This window comes from Ailuropoda melanoleuca, chromosome 5 (genome assembly GCF_002007445.2).
Source record: "Ailuropoda melanoleuca isolate Jingjing chromosome 5, ASM200744v2, whole genome shotgun sequence".
NCBI lineage: Eukaryota > Metazoa > Chordata > Mammalia > Carnivora > Ursidae > Ailuropoda > Ailuropoda melanoleuca.
In genome coordinates this window covers 52162317-52182908 of record NC_048222.1, presented here as the reverse complement: position 1 = coordinate 52182908, position 20592 = coordinate 52162317, and the positions used below count along the sequence as shown (strand labels likewise).

The window sequence follows — 20592 nt, the reverse complement described above, 5'->3', positions numbered from 1 at the left end:
CTCGATCGTGTCTGTGTGTTAATAGGCGCTCCAAAAATAACTGGTGTGTGGGTGAGTGAGTAGATGGATGAGGGAATGGTGAACTCTTGATGGCACAATAACAAAAAATACAAACCAAATTAATGAAGAAAATAATGGAAATGTGAGCAGTCATTTGGAAGGGGTACTTCCTTCTGGTACAGAGGAGTTACTTCTAATAGGAATTTGAAAAGAGATATTACAGTATTGTCTCTCTCTTCATCTGATATAGACACATACAGAAACAATGTGCATATACAGTTATGAATTATGTACAAGGAAAAGTTATAATGTATGCATGTATGTATATTTGTTATACTGTTTTATATGGATTACTATTTGTGTGTATATGTGTGTGTGTGTGTGTGTGTATCAAGCTAAAAATCTTTACCTTAAATTTACAACAAAAACTAGAGCCTCAAATATTTATTCTTAAAAATGAGACAGGATATTTTGATTTTGTTAAATAATAGATTCTAGAAATATTTACCAATCTTTATTATCTAGAGTTTGCTATTTATTGCTCTTGTTATTTGCAGTTAGAATGTTTTTACATGTCTGTCTCCTAGAACCTATGTGAACTCCGGTGATTTATTTTATCAAAAAGTGACAAAAAAGGATTTATTTCGGCTTTTGTAATATTTTGCATTTTAAGTTTATAGCAAGGATAACTATTTTGATTGATATTCCAAGTTTTCTTTCATTTTTCTGAGAATGACACAAATGAACTAGGAGCTGATTTTTTTGTTTGTTTGTTTCTACATTGATTTTTTTTTCTTTTTTGGTAGCAAAGAAATTAAAATCTGAGCTACTTTTAATATAAATTTGGCGTTAAATGCCAAAAATTTCTCTATCTCAATATCTTCACTATAATTTCAGGTGTTATCTTTGGAATTCTGAATTAGATAGGAAACAGCTGTGCTGTCATCTATTCCAACCACTCTCCTTGGCTGAAAGTGGTTTTGTTTACTGCAATGGGTACAGTATCATTGACAAATTTTTTTTCCTTCCCCACTGTTCCCATCACATTTTAATGGTAAAAGAGCTATCAAGATTGGAGAATTTCTTTGATATACATGATATTTCTAAGAATGACATTATTTTTCCTTTGAGTATAATAAAGGGAATTTTTTGGCAAAACTTTGTGGATTTTTTAATGAATATTTTGTGAATGCTAGATGCATGCCAGAAACTATGTTAAGAACAGAGATATTAATAAACCTAGATTCTACCTTCAAAAATAGCTTATGAAATGACATTGTATTAATGACTGCTATAGATCAAACACTTAAGTGTCTGTCACTGCACTAACTGCTATATTATTTCACTTAATTTCTATAAATATCTTCTAAGACAGGTATCATTAACTCCATTTTATAGATTCATTGAGGTTAAGTCAGGTAGAAATAGTTAACAGTTCTCAAACCCTATTAGACCTAATGACCCCCCTTTATATAAAGTAATTCTCGATGACTTTTTTTATGCTGAAACAAAATAATATATAATTTCATCAATGAATATAATTTCAAAAAGATCAGCATAATGTTCCAACTACAATATAAAGAAAAAATATTTAATGTAATCTAATATGTATTTTAACATATATGGGTAATATACAACTACCCTGGAATACATAATTTAGTAGTTACATGCTTTCATATGTTGGTAGAATTAGCATGTATGTGATTATCTAAACTACAGACTGATACACATACGTTGATTCAAATACGTTGAGCGATTTTGACATTGGTAATATAATCTCTCAAAGTGGAAAACAGCTCTTGGTAAAGTTCTGAACAGCAACAACAAAATTTTCCTTTGATTAGTGATTTATTTATTCATTTATTTATTTTATTTTTTTTTGCTGTGAGCTTTTTTTAATATTTTTTTTATTTTTATTATTTTTTTAATGTTTTTTATTAGTGATTTAGACACTGTTTTCTAAGAAATTTCTATATCTTAAAATATGTAGAAGAATTGGTGTTTATATGTAAAAAAACAAGTTCCAAACTGAGTTGATTTTCAATGCATTTTGTGTCTTTATTAATGCCTTTGCATCATTTCAAATCATGCAGACTGTTCAGCAGATGGTAAGGTGTCCAGATCCCTGGCCTACCCCACCTAATGCCACTAGTGCCCCTGAAGGTTTATAACACCCCCCCCCAAAAAAAATCCCAGAAATTGCCAAAGTACTCTATGTAGGAAGCTCTAGGTTACATAGAAATAGTGGGGCTTGTTTTTCACCTTGTCATGTCATACTGCAAGTTTTATTCTTAAATGTGTGGTATTATCTTGCCTCATAGGTTAATGGGAGAGCAAGAACTCTGTCAGTAGTTCTTAAGTATTTTTTATGCCATGAGTCCATTTGGCAATCTGGTGAAAACCATGGATGCTTTTCAAAATCATTTATTTGTATATTTCTAAGATAAAATATATAAAATTGAAAAGAAAATCAGTTATTTTGAAGAATACTTTTGGACAGTAAATGATAGCTAAAAATAACATTGCAAGTTTCATAACAATGATAATATTACATATAAATATCTTGGTTTTATTGGTGACAAAATCTTCCAGGTACTCATAATACAGACATGGCTTGTTGTTTATGTTCATAATTGAAGGAAAATAAAGATGAAATTATTTTCTTTTTTTCTTTTTTCAAGTTGTTATTTAAATTCCAGTTAACAACAATGTAATATTAGTTTCAGGTGTAGAAGTTAGTGATTCATCACTTACATACAATATTCAGTGCTCATCACAAGTGCCCTCCTTAATCCCCATCACCCATGTAGCCCATCCCCCCCCCATCAACAAACCTTAGTTTGTTCTCTATAGTCAAGGGTTTATTTTCTGATTTGCCTCTTTTTCTTCCCCCATATTATCTGTTTTGTTTCTTAAATTCCACATATGAGAGAAATCATATAGTATTTGTCTTTCTCTGACTTATTTTGCTTAGCCTAATACACTCTAGCTCAATCCCTGTCATTGCAAATGGAACAATTTCATTCTTTTTTATGGCTGAGTAATATTCCATGTAGATATGCCACATCTTCTTTATCCATTCATCAGTTGATGGACATGTGGGCTATTTCTATAATTTGGCTATTGTTGATAATGCTGCCATAAGCATTGGGGTACTATGCCCCTTTGAATCAGTATTTTTTTTTTTAGATTTTTTTTTATTTATTAATTCGACAGAGATAGAGACAGCCAGCGAGAGAGGGAACACAAGCAGGGGGAGTGGGAGAGGAAGAAGCAGGCTCATAGCGGAGGAGCCTGATGTGGGGCTCGATCCCACGACGCCAGGATCACGCCCTGAGCCGAAGGCAGACACTTAACCACTGTGCCACCCAGGTGCCCCCTGAATCAGTATTTTTTTTTATCCTTTGGGTAAATACCTAGTAGTACAATTGCTGGGTCATAGGGTAGTTCTATCTTTTTTGTTTGTTTTTTGGTTTTGTTCTTTGTTTTCATTTTTTAATTTGAATTTAATTAACATATAGTGTATTATTTGTTTCAGGGGTAGAATTTAGTGATTCATCACTTGCATATACCACCTAGTGCTCATTAGATCAAGGGCCCTTCTTAATGCCCATCACCCAGTTAATTCATTCCACCACCCACCTCCCCTCCAGCAACCCTCAGTTTGTTCTCTATAGTTAAAGTGTGTTTTATGGTTTGCCTCCCTTACTGTTTTTTATCATGTTTTATTTTTCATTCCCTTCCCCTGTGTTAATCTGTTTTGTTTCTTAAATTCCACATATGAGTGAAATCACATGGTATTTGTCTTTCTCCAAATGACTTATTTCACTTAATACCCTCTAGTTCCAGCCACATTGTTGCAAATGGCAAGATTTCATTCTTATTGATGGTGAAGTAATATTCCATTGTATATATATACCACATCTTCTTTATCCATTCATCTGATGATGGACATCTGGGCTTTTTCCATAGTTTGGCTATGTGGACATTGCTGCTATAAACATTGGGGTGTGTGTGCCCCTTCCAATCACTATGTTTGTGTCCTTTGGATAAATACCTAGTGGTGCAATTGCTGGGTCATAAGATAGTTCTATTTTTAACTTTTTGAGAAACCACCATACTGTTTTCCAGAGTGGCTGCACCAGTTTGCATTCCCACCAACATTGTAAAAGGGTTCCCGTTTCTCTGCATCATTGTCAACATCTATTGTTTCCTGAGTTGTTAATTTTAGCCATTCTGACTGGTGTGAGGTGGTATCTCATTGTGGTTTTGATTTGTATTTCCCTGATGTCAAGTGATGTTGAGCATTTTTTCATGTGGCTTTTGGCCATTCAGATGTCTTCTTTGGAGAAATGTCTGCTTATGTCTTCTGCCTATTTCTTCACTGGATTTTTTTTGGGAGGGGGGTTGAGTTTGATAAGTTCTTTATAGATTTTGGATACTAGCCCTTTATCTGATAGGTCATTTGTGAATATCTTCTCTCATTCTGTAGGTTGCCTTTTAGTTTTGTTGCTTCCTGTGCTGTGCAAAAGCTTTTCAGCTTGATGCAGTCCCAGTAGTTAAGTTTTGCTTTTGTTTCCCTTGCCTCTGAAGACGTGTCTAATGAGAAGTTGCTGCAGCTGAGGTCAAAGAGGTTGCTGTCTGTGTTCTTCTCTAGGATTTTGATGGATTCCTGTCTCACGTTTATGTCTTTCATCCATTTTGAATTTTTTTGTGTATAGTGTAAGAAAGTGGTCCAGTTTCATTCTTCTGGTTGTGCAATTGCTGGATCATAGGGTAGTTCTAGTTGTAACTTTTTGAGGACCATCCATACTGTTTTCCAGAGTGGCTACAAGAGTTTGCATTCCCACCAACAGTGTAGAGGGTTCCCCTTTCTCCGCATCCTCGCTAACATCTGTTGTTTCATGGGTTGTTAATTTTAGCTTTTCTGACTGGTGTGAGGTGATATCTCATGGTAGTTTTTACTTGTATTTCCTTGATGAGTAATGTTGAACATTTTTTCATGTGTCTGTTAGCCATTGTATGTCTTCTTTGGAAAAATGTCTGTTTGCATCTTCTGCCCATTGTTTAACTGGATTATTTGTTTTTGGATGTTGAGTTTTATAAGTTCTTTATACATTTTTGATGTTCAGAATTCATCCACTGATCCTATGTTGAAGATCCTTATGCTAGAGTGAATGCATGTGCAGAGCAAATTGGAGCTCATCATTGATCATCCTAATTGGCTCAATAGCTACAAAAAAAAAGAACAGTTGATGACCCAATGCTTAAAGAATGATTGGTTGGCAGGCACAGGAGCATAGGGAAGAGTGCATACAAAAGCCATAGGGTCAGGAAACACCATAATATGTGTGGGAAATACTAACATCATATGTGTGGGTTCAACAAGAGTAGGTGGAGGGAACCTTCAAATGAGAAATGGATGAAAGTGTGCAGTTTATTCTTAAAAACAGAAGGATTTTGCTCTAATTCTGATTGATTTAACAGTATCTTATATACTTACTGGGATTTTTAGTTTATTAAGTACTAGTACATAACTGTATTGTCATTTATGCTCTGTGACATCCATAGCAGTAAAATTAGCTTTATATTGATGGTGCAGTATTTTCTGAGCATGGTCGTGTTGTTCTAGATAACCATTGCAAAAAGGAAATATATCACAGAGAAAATACACTAAAGATTTTTGAGCCATATTTTATTATATTTAATTCAGTTAAAGGAAATATGGTGGAATAGGGTATGATTACCCCTTACTAACATTGCTTAAATGCAACATTTTTCAATATCCCTGACACTTGTAACATCCTATAGATGGAATGGGTCAGTGGGAAATCTCATTTATTAGATAACATACTATGCCTTTCTGGATTAGACAGGTTTAGAAAGAGTTGCTAAGGTCAAATGCTAGTTAGAGCAGTTACCAATGGTTGTTAACTTATCCACATTTATTTTCAGTGAGTGTCATAACTCCACAGACCGAATTAAAGTCAGAGTGTGGGATGAAGATGATGACATTAAATCCAGAGTCAAGCAACATTTCAAAAAGGAGTCAGATGACTTTTTGGGACAAACAATTGTAGAAGTGAGAACCCTGAGTGGAGAGATGGATGTCTGGTACAACTTAGGTAACTATTTTTAAATTTACTTGAAAAAAAGTTAAATAAAATTTCAGAATATCTGTGGCCTGTGTTATATTCCCATATAAGTAAAAATAATCAATGGCTTTCTATCGCATTCTGCTGAAATACTTATTCAATTTCAGTAGTATTGAAAAATGTTGGTAAATTTGAGAAGAAAACAGAAACCCTTTCAAAAAATCAACTGGGTGTCTTTTGGGAAAAAATATCCCCTTCTTGATTTTTAATTCATAAATATAACTTCAAAAACTGCCAAATGAGGAAACAAAAAACATATGACTTTATGCTGTTTGACTCATTTCCTTTTGGTCCCTTACTGAAATTTTAGCAATAAAGGAGAAGTGTATTTTGAATATCTTTCAAATGATGATAGAAAAGTAGGGTTTAGTTGGCAAAGCCATATATATGTGGATTTATATTTACTCTCTTGATAAAAATATCGAGAATATGTTTAGTTGGCATGACTTTTTAAATGAAATTTTATTATGGAACCAAGAATTAAATAAAGTTGTATTTTGACTTTTACAGTAATTGAATAATCTAGAATCTTCAGTGCTGATTTAATAGTAGTAAAAAAATATATGGATCAGCTCAGTTTCTATAAAGGACATGATCCAAAATATCTTTTTAAAAAAACATTTTTGCCTATAGTTGATACACAATTTTCCATTAGCTTCAGGTGTACAACGTACTGATTCAACTCTGGATGCTATGCTGTGTTCACACAAGTGTAGCTACCATCCATCACCATGCAACACTATTACAATATTACTGACTATATTCCCTGTGCTGTACCTCTTATTCCCATGATTTATTCATTCCATAACCACAAGCCTGTTTCTCCCACTCCCCTTCACCTATTTTGCCCATTCCCCAACCCCATTCACTCATAAATGGAATCTAAAAGACAAAACAAATGAAAAAACAAAACCAGAATCTGATCTATCAATACAGAGAACAAACTGAGTATTGTCAGATCGAAAATTTTTTAGTCATATGATCTGAAATATTTTAGTTAAATTTTTAAGGGCTGGTTAAATCAAGGAAGTGTTTATACAGTCCCAGGATTACAAAGAGTTTCCATTTAGGATATCAATATATTGTAGTAAATTAAAGAGTGCTTTTGGCTTTTTGATAAACCCAAATACTTCAAATAATGTAATATTTGACAAAGTAAAAGGATTAAGTCATAGAGTTAATGAAACTCTAAATAATACAATCATTTTAAAGAAGGAAAGATATATAACTTATCTGGATACAAAGGATTCGAGCTAGACTAAGAACCCAATATCAAGATGTAATTCAAAGAAATCTTCCTTAAAGAAAATTGGTGCTTCTACATTATTGATGCATTTTTTTCAGTTATAGTGATCATCCTCTTGTATCTTGTTTATACTATAAGACAACTTTCTATATGAAAACAGAGATGTTAGGTAAGAGCAAACTTCAGGCCCTGAGCTCTGTGCAATACTCACAAATTGTGTTGTAAACTGCTTTACCTGTACATAGACTTTTTATTCTGTAGTAGGTTAGCATGTCCTTGAATTGAAGTAGTTAGAATCCAAAACAGAAATTCCTTAAATCATTCTTTTGACAAAAGAACAATTCTTTTGATGTTCTTTGCCTCCTGTCACGTTTTTTTTTTTTTAAAATTTTATTTATTTATTTGACAGAGATAGAGACAGCCAGAGAGAGAGGGAACACAGCAGGGGAGTGGGAGAGGAAGAAGCAGGCTCACAGCGGAGGAGCCTGATGTGGGGCTCGATCCCATAATGCCGGGATCACGCCCTGAGCCGAAGGCAGACGCTTAACCGCTGTGCCACCCAGGCTCCCCTGTCACATGTTTTTTGATGTGGGTCTATTCACTTTGTCAAGGAGCTTGAATGAACTATTAGTAAAATCAGTAAAAATCGGCTACTCAGCTCTTATGCTGAAATGGTCCTTCCATGTATGGGGAGGAAAATATGAGCAACAGGACAGGGAAATTTCTGCTCACCGTCGGTTTTTATGTTTATGCCCTCTTTTGCTGATATTGGGAGTTTTAGAGGAGAGAGAAGGAGAGAAGGAGGGAGGCCGGGAAGGACAGGTTTTAGATTCGTGTAAAATCCCTCAGTAGGTTCAATCCCCATAAGTACCATATAGTACATATTGTACAATAGAGTACATATCACATAGAATTCATTCTGCCATGCAGAGGAGGACTTGGCCGAAATCCCTGGGCATCTAAGCAGAGCCTGTGTCCCATTGGTCTATGGGGAGGATGATAGTTAAAATCAAAGAACCAGCAATGCTCCCTGGGACTTTGAACAGAGGTCTGTGATAGAAAGATTCCAGGACTTGCATTCTTTTGGCCCCAGTGGAGAACTTGAATATTTGTTGAGAATCAACTATCTCCCAGACAGTAGGAGAAACTCTCGTGATCCTGGCACTCCTCAGGGAACAATCTTCATAACATAATGACTATCAAATATTAACAATGAAAAGTCAGCAGACATTCCACAAGAAAAAGGCAGACTTCATGATTTCACTGTACTTTTATGTCTATAAATACAGTTATGCTTAGAAAGAGGGTCAATAAGTCTTTGCCACTTTCTCTGTCACTCTACCTCCTTGTGTTTCATTTGTGAAATGGGTCAGCTTGCCTCTTTTTATTTCATCTGTGAAGTAGGTATCAAATGTAGGTCCCCTATGTACAAACTCTAGGAATTTTGTGGTTATGCTTTTTTTTCCTCTTAAAGCTACTGATCAGATCATATTGATCACACATACACATTATTTGACTGAATTGACTACATATTGATTCCATCCAAATAGTTAATCCAACACATTAGTAAGCACAGGCCATAGACTGTAGGTCTTTATGAATCACTGATAAATTATGAAAAAATTTTTTGTTAGAGCTTTGACTTATCTTTTCAAGCATAGAAAGAGAAGTGAAAGCTTTTGCATGAAATAGTTTTCTGGTTAATTGTATTTTTAAGTTATCTTGCTTTTAATTGCCCAAACAATTAATTTCCTTATATAAACTGATCAAGTACACAGAAATTTGTATCAGAATGGCAGGGTCTTCTGATTAAGCTGCTTTATTTGACGTATCCATAATGCAGTTTGACAATTAGTGACACAATAGGAACAGTATTTTAAATTGTGTTTACCAGAATCATAATGGCTAGCTAATAATCAAACCTGATCGAGGAAAGTGGCTTTTAGCTCTGGAAACCTTTTTAAAGCTCTTGAGAAATTCTTTGAGAAATATGGTATTTTCAAAAATGACCAATTACTTTTTTGCTTTGTCAGAGAAACGGACAGATAAGTCAGCTGTGTCTGGGGCCATTCGATTGAAAATTAATGTGGAAATAAAAGGAGAGGAGAAGGTTGCCCCATATCATATACAGTATACATGTTTACATGAGGTAAGTGAATTGTATTCATAATAAAACCGAGAAAAGAAATAGGCCTTTATGGATTATACAACAAAATATTTGGTTTCAAAATACAATTGAATTAGGTTTGTGCAGTTGTTCCCGGAGTTCTGACCCTGTACTATAGCTTGCGATGTGCTAGGGTATCATACAGCCTATGTGTTGCTCTCTGTGGAGTGGGCAGATGTCCTCTACTGAGAGTCAGAACAAACACAGGAGGCAGGTATTAACAAACAAGGCAAATATCAAAAGCATTTGTTTAAAAAACAAAAGTTATGACAAATATTTTGGAAGCATTAAACATGCAGTACTTTAGTAATGCAGGAGAGGATCCAAATATGATTATTTTTGAGAACTCTTGAGTTAGTGTTCATATTTTATTAAAGATTTAGTGGGGAGGATTAGAAATACAAAAATGCTGGTATTACATCAGTGGCTTTTGGTAGCCAGTGTAATAAGCAATGATTTTTTTTTCTTTTTCTAGAATAACAAAGAGCTTCATACATATTGAACCATCCACCATTTTAATTACTGATTCCACAAACATGCTAGGAATAGAGAGGATCAAAATGTCCCTACCACCCACGAATAGTAGAGCATATACCCATGCCTGAAGTAGGCCTTGGTTGGCATAGAGGTTAGACTACCCAATTTGAATTCAAAGGGCAGATTCACCTCAGTGTAGATATACAGACATGTGATCTTGGACTTCTTTTGGTCGCTTTGCATCTGAGAGCTTGGAGTTGTCCCTAGAGCCTTTCTCTGATAAAAATGACACTTGTCCCATGTATCAGAAAATAAGAGGTGAAGCTGAGGAATGTGCCTTTCCCCATGTTCAGAGAGGTGGAGAAGAAAGTACCTTCCTAAGGTAGAAAAAGATAACAGAGAATCTCTGCTCTTTGCATATAATTTTTCCTAAATGTATCTATGAAAATTTACATGTGGAATTATTTCCACTTCCATTTTACTAAAGAAGGAATGGGGAACAGTATTTAAGTCATTTACACATTACACATAATTAGATATAGGACCTAGGCTTCATTTCCTGACTCTAGTCTGGCCAGTGGTATTATTCCTTTAAGAAAGGTGGTTCAGTTTTCAAATCAATAAATAGAAATCCCTGAACTGGCAGGATAGAGCGCCAACACTGGCCTTAAAGTTTGGGCAGAGAATATTTGGGATCAGAGGAACAGCATTATACTTTGCTTCCCAGAGTCCTTTTCTGCTACTCCAAGAAGCAAAGAGAATTAAATCCAAGAAAGGGTCCTTTAGTGACCCAGGCTGGATCCATATGTCAGTTCTCAAACTTGGTAGAAGCAAAAAGAAAATTGTATGTAGTAATTTTTATTTCATTACAAAATTCTCATTCATTCTTAATTTCAATTCATAGCTCTGACTCCTACCATTTCACAGTCAAAGCCCTTTACATACTAAAATTCTGTATTAACATAGCCAAATCACAGTATTCATCCAGGGCCCTATAATTTACTCCGACCCCATGAGTGCAAAGTAGGTTCTAGCATGTAGAAATGTTTACATGAAAAAACTTTTACTTCCTTCTACAGTGAATTGGTACATATGAAACATTTGAATCATTGATTCTGTGTAAACCTAGGCAGAAACAAAACCAATTTGCATAATATGAGGTGAGTTAGAAAAAAAATCCAATATATTCCTACTGCTTCTATATGCTGATGAAACATTAGATGCAATCACAGTGTAAATATAAATTACCAAGAGATACAGTTACCTATTTCTGGCCTATTCTGAGGAATTACTGAACAACTGAAAACCACTTACTTTTAGAATCTGTTCCATTACTTGACTGAAGTGAAGTCTAATGGTGGAGTGAAAATCCCAGAGGTCAAAGGGGAGGAAGCCTGGAAGGTTTTCTTTGATGATGCTTCCCAAGAAATAGTCGATGAATTTGCCATGCGTTATGGGATTGAATCCATTTATCAAGCTATGACGTAAGTACCCTAGAATACGTACAGTGTTCGAAAATCTCTGTTGAAATCTAAAGAAAAAAAAATTCATCTCCTTTCTTCTAATTCAAATGAAATTTTGATTACAAAGTCAATTAGATTTGAATGTGCCCATTTGATGCTGGCTACTCTCTCTCACACTTATATAAAGTGTTAATTAAGGATTTGGTAATTCACTACCACCACCTTCCCAAACCTTATTTTGTTCTCAGAGTGTGCTCCGTTGAGCAACAGAGCGTTAGCAACAACTGGGAGCTTGCAAATGTAAATTCTCCACCCTACCCCAAACCTACTGAATCAGAAACTCCCGGAGTGGGGCCCAGTGATCTGTGTTTTAATAAGCCCTCCAGATGTTCTTCTTAAATTCTAAAGTTTGAGAAGCAATGCCTTATTTGATATCTGAGGAAGCTAAAGCCTGATGATTGAGGTGCGTCATCAAACTACAGAGTCTGTTAGTGTCAGAGACACATCCAGGGCCATGACGGTGTCTTGACCCAAACAATAGGCTGCATGTTCTTCCTTCCTATATTTATATCATTGCTGCTAATTCAGCAAAAACAAGATTTTTTGAGAACACACAAACTGCAGTAAATGTGGTTCTATGGAAGTGACCCATACAGACCTTTACTAAGGAGTTTCAGTAAGAGTTAAGAATTGGGTTATTCCGGGGTGCCTGGGTGGCACAGCGGTTAAGCGTCTGCCTTTGGCTCAGGGCGTGATCCCGGTGTTATGGGATCGAGCCCCACCTCAGGCTCCTCCGCTGTGGGCCTGCTTCTTCCTCTCCCACTCCCCCTGCTTGTGTTCCCTCTCTCACTGGCTGTCTCTATCTCTGTCAATAAATAAAATATTAAAAAAAAAAAAAGGAATTGGGTTATTCCTTGTCTACAGTTACCTTTTGAAACCTGGTCTCAGTGTATAAATGCATCTTGTTCAGATATATACGATATATAAAATGTAAACTATTTATGTACATATATTAGAAAACTGTACATTCATATTAAGGATGAGAACATATTTTCATGTTAAGCAAATAGATGCTGGCCCAGATAATGAGTCATTTTCAACCATCTAATGATGGATGTGGACTGGACCAAAATCAATGCTCTTCTTCAAAGTTTACTGTTCCTAACATTTAATCACCAGTCATGATTTCAGAACAGCATATGTCAGACTACATTTAAAAATTTTTTTGATCAATTGTATTTTTTTTAGTTGAAAGAATGTCCTAAATCTAAATAATAAAGACTTATAGATTATGGAGGGGAAGAGGAACTTAGAGGTCATGCAACTGAACCTCTCTCCAGATCAGAAACCCTGTTGCTGCATCCGTTACTGATGGTCTTCATCCCTCTGCTTGTTCACACACAGCAACAGCACGCTCCTTTTAAGGCAACCTATTTTGTAATTGGGCAGCCATAATGGAGTCTGTGACTTTGTCGTCGGCTCTGTCCCATGTCATTGGCTATTATTCAGAATACCTCATATCAAATTGAGCACAATAGAAATGCAACTGTGCTTAACAGTCAAAAATAAAAGAACTGTTCTGCCAAAAGGGAGCTATGTTAAAAACAACAACAGAAAAACAACAGCAGTGAAAAGCCTGCTTCTGGAAAAAATACCAGTAAAAGAAAGGATCAAGTTAAATTTATTCCAAAATATTTCTGTGAGCTGATGTCACATTACTTCTTTGCCGTGTTTCCTACATTCTGAGAAACACAATCATGTTAATATAGAGAAAGGGTAACTATATGATAGTTTAAAAGAGGAAGAGCATCCTTTATTCATTTTATCACTTCTATTTTTCTCTTACCTTTAACCTAAGGAAACAGTAACAATAAAATATTTTTGGATACTTCTTTGGTATCCAGTGACCCACGTGCGAGCCCATAATTATGAAGGGCACATAGTAAACATTTTTAGCTTTGTGGGTCCTGCAGTCTCTGTCACAACTGCTCCACTCTGCATTCCAAGTGCAAAAGCAGCCATAGATACTAAGTAAACAAATGGGCATGGCCATGTACTGACAAAATTTTATTTTAAAAACAAAAACTGTGGGCTGGGTTTGTCTGTGGCCTTAGATTGCCAACTGCTGGTTTAAAGAGTGAGAGCAAGGCAGAAAGGCATAAGGGGAAAAATGTCTTCTTTTTTGGTGATAAATTGAGAAAAGCACTTTGATGATAAGATGCAGTAGATTCTGTAGTTGGCCCTTGAACAACTAGGGTTTGGACTATTGGTCTACTTACAGATTATAGATTTGTTTACAGTACTGTAAGTGTATTTTCCTTACAATTTTCTTAATGCTTTCTTTCTCTAGCTTATTCTAAGAATATGTACAATACATATAACCCACAAAATACATGTTTATGACTATTTATGTGACTGGTGAATAATATGTGTCACAGTTAATAGTATGCTACTAGTTAAGGTTTTGGGGAGTCAAAAGTTACATGTGGAGTTTTGACTGTGCAGGAGTCAGTGACCCTAACCCCTATATTTTTCAAGGATCAACTGTATCTACTTCCGGTTATACATTTGATTTGATATTGATATTTCTCTTTATTAAGTGTTTTTTTTGGCTTTGAGTACTGACCAAGATGGCCCTCACATTTCCCTCAACCTGATAAAGCTTTAGACACACTTCTTACTTGCCTCTAGGCCCTTGACCTCCCTCTCACCTTGGCCTTTACAAAATCCAGAAGGCTTAAACCTAAAGGTCCCTGACCTTCCTTTTCTTACAGCATTTACTTTAGAAAACTTACAATGGTAAATTCTTTAAATTGTAAATATTCTGAAAGCCGCTTGCCTGTTTTACAACCCAGGACTAGCTTTCTCAAGGACATGGGGGGCATCTCTCTCAAATGCAATCATCAAGGAGTATAGACTCCTGTTTCCCAGTCTCTATGGGGGGTGGGAGGAGGGGGCGGTAGGAACCTAGTTTGGACAGGTGCCTTGTTCCAAGTTGTAATACTATCTGGGGTCATGAGAATAAGAGAAAGTTTATCTTTTCTTTGGGTAATGCCAGTTAACAAACACAGGTGACTATGATTCCCCCAACTCCAGCTCTTAAAAACTCCCATTCATCCCCCTTCCAATTCAGCCATTAAAAATGTCCCCATTTGTTATTTTAGTGGAGTTCAGTTCAGACTGAATTTGATTTCTCTTCCTTATTGCACACCCTTGAATAAAATTTTCCTGGCCTATTTCATCATATCCAGTACAATTTTGCTTTGACAGTACAAATTTTACCATCTCGCCAGAATAAAAAATATTTCTGTTGTTTGACGGTCTACGAAGTCCTAAAAATTTTGACTACCAACATAAATATGATCTCTTCATTTACTATTCATTGATGATCCTTCGTTGTTGAAATAGTTTTTATGGAAATATAGACCTGTACACATTTTATATCAATAAGTTAATAATATAATTACATGTGTAATCTAGTTTAAGAGACATAATCAAATGGTGTCACTTAGAGGGACACTTGCATTCTGTTCAAAGATGTACAATTTGATATCTTGAATCCAACAGCCATATGTTTTATTACTGCCTTATAAAAAATTCTGGGTACATGATAGAAACTCAGTACATATTTTTAATTGAATGAATCAGAAGTAGAGGCTGTTTATTCTCAACTTCTCCTGACATATTTCTTCATACCAGGAGTTCACAGTTGCCAGGGCTCCAGGGTGGCTCAGTCAGTTGAGGGTCCTATTCTTAGTTTCAGCTCAGGTCATGATCTCTGGGTCTTGAGATCCAGCCCAGCACAGGGCTCCACACTCAACAGGGAGTCTGCTTGGGATTCTTTCTCTCCCTCTCCCCCTCCTCCAACTTGCACACTCTCTCAATCTCTCTCTTTTGAATAAGTAAGTCTTAAAAAAAAAAAAAAGTTCAGAGTTGCCAGAAGCATGCAAAATAGAACTTGAAAGCTGGTGTAGGTATCTATTTTACCTTATACATTTTAGAGCATACCATATTGATTGATTATTAATTTGGAGAAGTATCAGAGTACTGACATTCATCTGTTAGGTGTTGAAATATAACTTTCAGAGATTTTTTTTTTAATTTTTATTATGTTATGTTAGTCATCCTACAGTACATCATTAGTTTTTGATGTAGTGTTCCATGATTCATTGTTTGCATATAACACCCAGTGCTCCATGCAATACATGCCCTCCTTAATACCCTTCACTGGCCTCACTGGCCTATCCTGATCCCCCACCCCCCTTCCCTCTGAAGCCCTCAGTTTGTTTCCCAGAGTCCATAGTCTGTCGTGGTTCATGCCCCTTCTGTTTACCCCCCTTCATTCGTCCCTTCCTTCTCCTACCGGTCTTCCTGCTATTTCTTATGTTCCATAAGTGAGTGAAACCATATGATAATTGACTTTCTCTGCTTGACTTATTTCACTTAGCATAATCTCCTCTAGTCCTGTCCATGTTGCTGCAAATGTTATGTAATCGTTCTTTCTGATGGCTGAGTAATATTCCATTGTATATATGGACCACATCTTCTTAATCCAGCCATCTGTTGAAGGGGCATCTCGGCTTCTTCCACAATTTAGCTATTGTGGACAATGCTGCTATGAACATTGGGGTGCATATGGCCCTTCTCTTCACTATGTCTGTATCTTTGGGGTAAATACCCAGTAGTGCAATTGGTGAATAGGGTAGCTCAATTTTTAACTTTTTGAGGTACCTCCACACTGTTTTCTATAGTGGCTGTACCAACTTGGATTCCCACCAATGGTGTGAGAGGGTTCCCCTTTCTCCACATCCTCTCCAACATTTGTTGTTTCTTGCCTTATTAATTTTTGCCATTCTAACTGGCATAAGGTGGTATCTCAATGTAGTTTTGATTTGAATTTCCCTGATGGCTAATGATTTTGAACATTTTATCATGTGTCTGTTAGCCATTCGTATGTCTTCATTGGAAAAGTGTCTGCTCATATATTCTGCCCATTTTTTGATTTGATTATTTGTTTCTCGTGTATTGAGTTTGAGAAGTTCTTTATAGATCTTGGATACCAGCCTTTTATCTCTAGTTTCATTTGCAAATATCTTCTCCCATTCTGTGGACTGTCTCTTTGTTTTGATGACTGTTTCCTTTGCTGTGCAGAAATTTTTATCTTGATGAAGTCCCACAAGTTCATTTTTTCTTTTGTTTCTCTTGCCTTTGGAGATGTGTCATGAAAGAAGTTGCTGTGGCCGATGTCAAAGAGGTTACAGCCTGTGTTCTCCTCTATGATTTTGATGGATTCCTGTCTCACATCGAGGTCTTTCATCCATTTGGAGTTTATCTTTGTGTAGGGTGTAAGACAGTGGTCAAGTTTCATTCTTTTGCATATAGCTGTCCAATTTTCCCAGCACCATTTATTGAAGAGAATTTTTTCCACTGGTTGTTTTTTCCTGCTTTGTCAAAGATTAGTTGACCATAGAGTCGAAGGTCCATTTCTGGAGTCTCTATTCTGCTCCATTGGTCTATGTGTCTGTTTTTGTGCCAGTACTATGCTGTCTTGGTGATCACAGCTTTTTAGTATAGCTTGAAATCAGGCAAAGTGATGCCCCCAGCTTTCTTTTTCTTTTTCAACCTTTCCTTGGCGATTCAGGGTCTTTTCTGGTTCCACACAAATTTTAGGATTGTTTGTCCTAGCTCAGAGATTTTTTTTACCATGTTTTCCAAATAATACTCCTGTAATTCAATTATAAATCGACTCTTGACCTATTGTTCACCAACGAATAACACAATTTTTAAAAAAGAATTTATGAATAACTAACTATATATCTTCAAATTTAACAATAGGTTCTCATCATAAGAAGGGGGCTGAATCTATTTTGCTGGTAAATAATCTGAACATTAATACTGAACGTCCCAGTCCTCTAAGGTACCTCCTGCTTATGGTAAATGCTGTCTCCTTTTACCACAAAACATTTTCTATGAGGGCACAATTTATCAGCCCAGTTTGTTGCATAAAAATGTACTCTTTGTTTTGGAACATTCATGAGGGAGAAGAGGGATTACAGTTTTCCTGTTTGGACAAGCAATTGATCGAGGGCCAGGAGGATTTGTTCCCACATGGTAAATCCATCTAAAAAAAAAATTCCAATATATGATAGCAAGAACGAGAGTCTGTTTCCTTTCCAAAGAAGCACACCATTACATATTTTGTGTCACGATGTTGGGCATAGAGTCTATTTTCATCATGAGAATTTTGGGAGTCCTTGATGCTTTTCATTTATCTATGCAAACATAAATGCTCTTCTAAACGTTCTGATAGACTTGCTATTCACCCCTAAACACACGCAGGGAATTCCATGTCAGTATCAGGGATTAAATTGTCCTCTGGAGGTGATTTCTGTCAAACAAATACATTTTAACTGAGTGTTTAATGAGTCTTCAATTTATTGTAAAATGAAGCCCCAGGTATCTCACAAAGTCTGAGATTTCATTAGACTATGGTCATGCATCTGTAATACTAAATGAGAAAAGCATTAAGTCAGTGTTTTTCACCTTGGTTTCCTTAACAAGCGACCTTTACTTTGGTACAGGCCCTCTTAATTGAATTTATATTTGAACTAGAACTATTGGGATACAGTTTATTTTGAAGGCACTATCTATTTTAGCTGCTTGAGCCATGAGCCTGCTTTCTAAGGAGAGTACTGCTTAATTGATGAATGAATCACTCATTCCTGTAAGAAATATTTATTGAGGGCCTATCATGTGCCAAGGCGTTTTCTCGGCCCTAAGAATACATTAGCAGACTAGAAGTCAAGATCCAGTCTCTCATGGAGTCCCCATTCCAGAAGATACAATTCATTTATTTGACAGACATTCTGAGTATTTAAGTATGAGGATTTATATACGACATTAGGATATAGCAGTAAAAGATATCTCTTGCTTCAGTGAGCTTCTGATCTAGAGTAAAGAGGAAGAAGAAATGAAATAACAAGACAGCATAATTGAGGTATACATGGGTACTGTAAGAGCATAGACATGAAGGGACCAAATCCGGGCACAGATGGGGAGAGGTGTCAGAGGAACCTGATGGTCAGCCTGAGGGCCCCAGCCTTACTTGCTCTTCAACTTCCACCTATTTCTCCAAACCCTAAACATTTCCTTACTTTCCTGTCTCCCACCACTGCCCTCACACTCAAAACCTCTGTAGTTGAGTTCCAGCAATCCATAGCATCTATGAAAAGTTATGCTTTTCGCTAAAAGAGAAAGTGGATCCTTAAGTGTTTGACCCCCTCTTTAGTGACAAGCATGTGTGCAATCACTGAAATGCATGCTATTTTGAATTTTAGGGAGCAAATATGATAAATACTGTTTTAGTGTATTTCTGACATTAGAATACAGATAGGCTTTCCTTTCATCTTGTATTGTTTCTCTGAAATCTCCAAAGGATCTAAAAATTATTGTTGTCTTTATGGTGCTTCCTTCCAATCACCCTGCTCTTAGTTTTATATATAAAAAAATTGATCTTTAAGTCTTTTGAATCAAGGGCGTTTCAATCCCTTGAAAACTATAAGATGATGTGATTAGGGACAATTGTCCCTGCAAAGGCATGTGTGTTAGATTGTCTTTCCCTCCCCCGCTCCCCACCCTTCGTGATACCTACAAAACAATAACAAGTGAATTGGTTCGGATGTATAATTTGAAATACACGTGACTTCCCAACATTTTGCAAATAATATTTGAGAATTAATGCTTGATAATGTTGTAGCAATTGTTTTAGCTGAAAGCATATCAGTAACTGTCTCATTATTGGCAATTTAAGCATCATCTTTTTGAGTTTGTTAATCTAACTTTTCCCATGAAGCTGAAATTCCACTTGTTAAATTGGTTTGACATTAACCCCATTTTCTTCAAAAAGCAAAATCAGGTGATTTAAACATTATTAATACATTGTTTTCAATTGTGTCTGTGTCGGGAAATGTTAGCGTTTTCAGAGATTACAATAGTCCTTTTTGACCTATTTTATTTGAAGGTGTACTTTAAAGGGGTGATTTGCTGCAAGGATCTATTCAGTTGTTTTAGATTGCTAATTGTACTTTAAATCCTGTTTTCCCTCTCCCTCTGAGAACAATATAAGTAGCATTGAAACTATAGCCTTTAAAAGGAATTGATTTTCAAGGAGTTGCTTAGAAGCAAGAAGCGTCACCTTGGCAATAACCACACATAAAGAAGAGGCACACAGAAAGTCAGAGGGAAGTGCTTTGCAAATTGAAGACTGTGTAGAAGCCTGTTAGCTGAAAACTCCCAAGGAGCAAAGGATGCCAGCAGATGACTCCCTTGTCCCCTGCTTTCTGACCATCCTTCTTAACCATGGGCTCCAGTAGAATCAAATGTTGATGATGGGAGGAAGTAATGTTTATGGCTGGACACAACCAGTTATCTGTATTCAGAGATGCATAGCATGTTAAAGCTTGGAAGGATTAGATCTTTTCAAAGATGGAGAAACTGAATCTAGGAGTGATAAAGATGCTTTTCTAAGGTCACAGAATAGAGTTAGGCTTGCAGTGAATCATGCCTGTGCCAGGGTACTTGTAACTCTAAATTGGCCAACCAGAGTCGCTATTTCTACCCTACATACTAAAAAAGCAATTTGCTGACCATTTTTTTAAGGTTTCCAAGATGTGTAATCTCTAACCCTGATTAATACCTTCTTTAAAATTTGTCTTTTTTTCTTTTTTTCCATCATCCAAGAAATGTATACTTTGATGCTTACTATTTCCTTGATAATATTGACTGCCTGATCATTTACCATTTAGGTTAAAAGTGAATGTGAAATGGAAAATTCAATGTAGACTATTGTTTGGTACCAAGAGGTACCATCTGTAACTTACCATGATTCTAGTCACAGTTTCTAGAAAAGGACAGGTTGGGGTGCCTGGATGGCTCTGTTGATTAAGTGTCTGACTCTTGATTTTGGCTCAGGTCATGATCTCAGGGTTGTGAGATTGAGTCCCACATCTGGCTCTGCGCTGAGTGTGGAGCCTGCTTAAGATTCATTCTCTCTCTCTCTCCCTCTCCACCCCCCCCCACTCTACA

At 36.2% G+C, this 20592-nt stretch overlaps 1 protein-coding gene across 1 annotated transcript in view; it reads left to right on the top strand.

Annotated features, from left to right (window-relative positions):
• The window catches only part of UNC13C (unc-13 homolog C), a 586721-nt gene that overhangs the window by 273824 nt on the left and 292305 nt on the right, over window positions 1–20592 (top strand). Inside the window, exons 12-14 of the mRNA XM_034661708.1 lie at window positions 5956–6125; window positions 9435–9550; window positions 11366–11529. Of these exons, the coding sequence (XP_034517599.1) occupies window positions 5956–6125; window positions 9435–9550; window positions 11366–11529 (450 nt within the window). The remainder of the gene's footprint in view (window positions 1–5955; window positions 6126–9434; window positions 9551–11365; window positions 11530–20592) is intronic.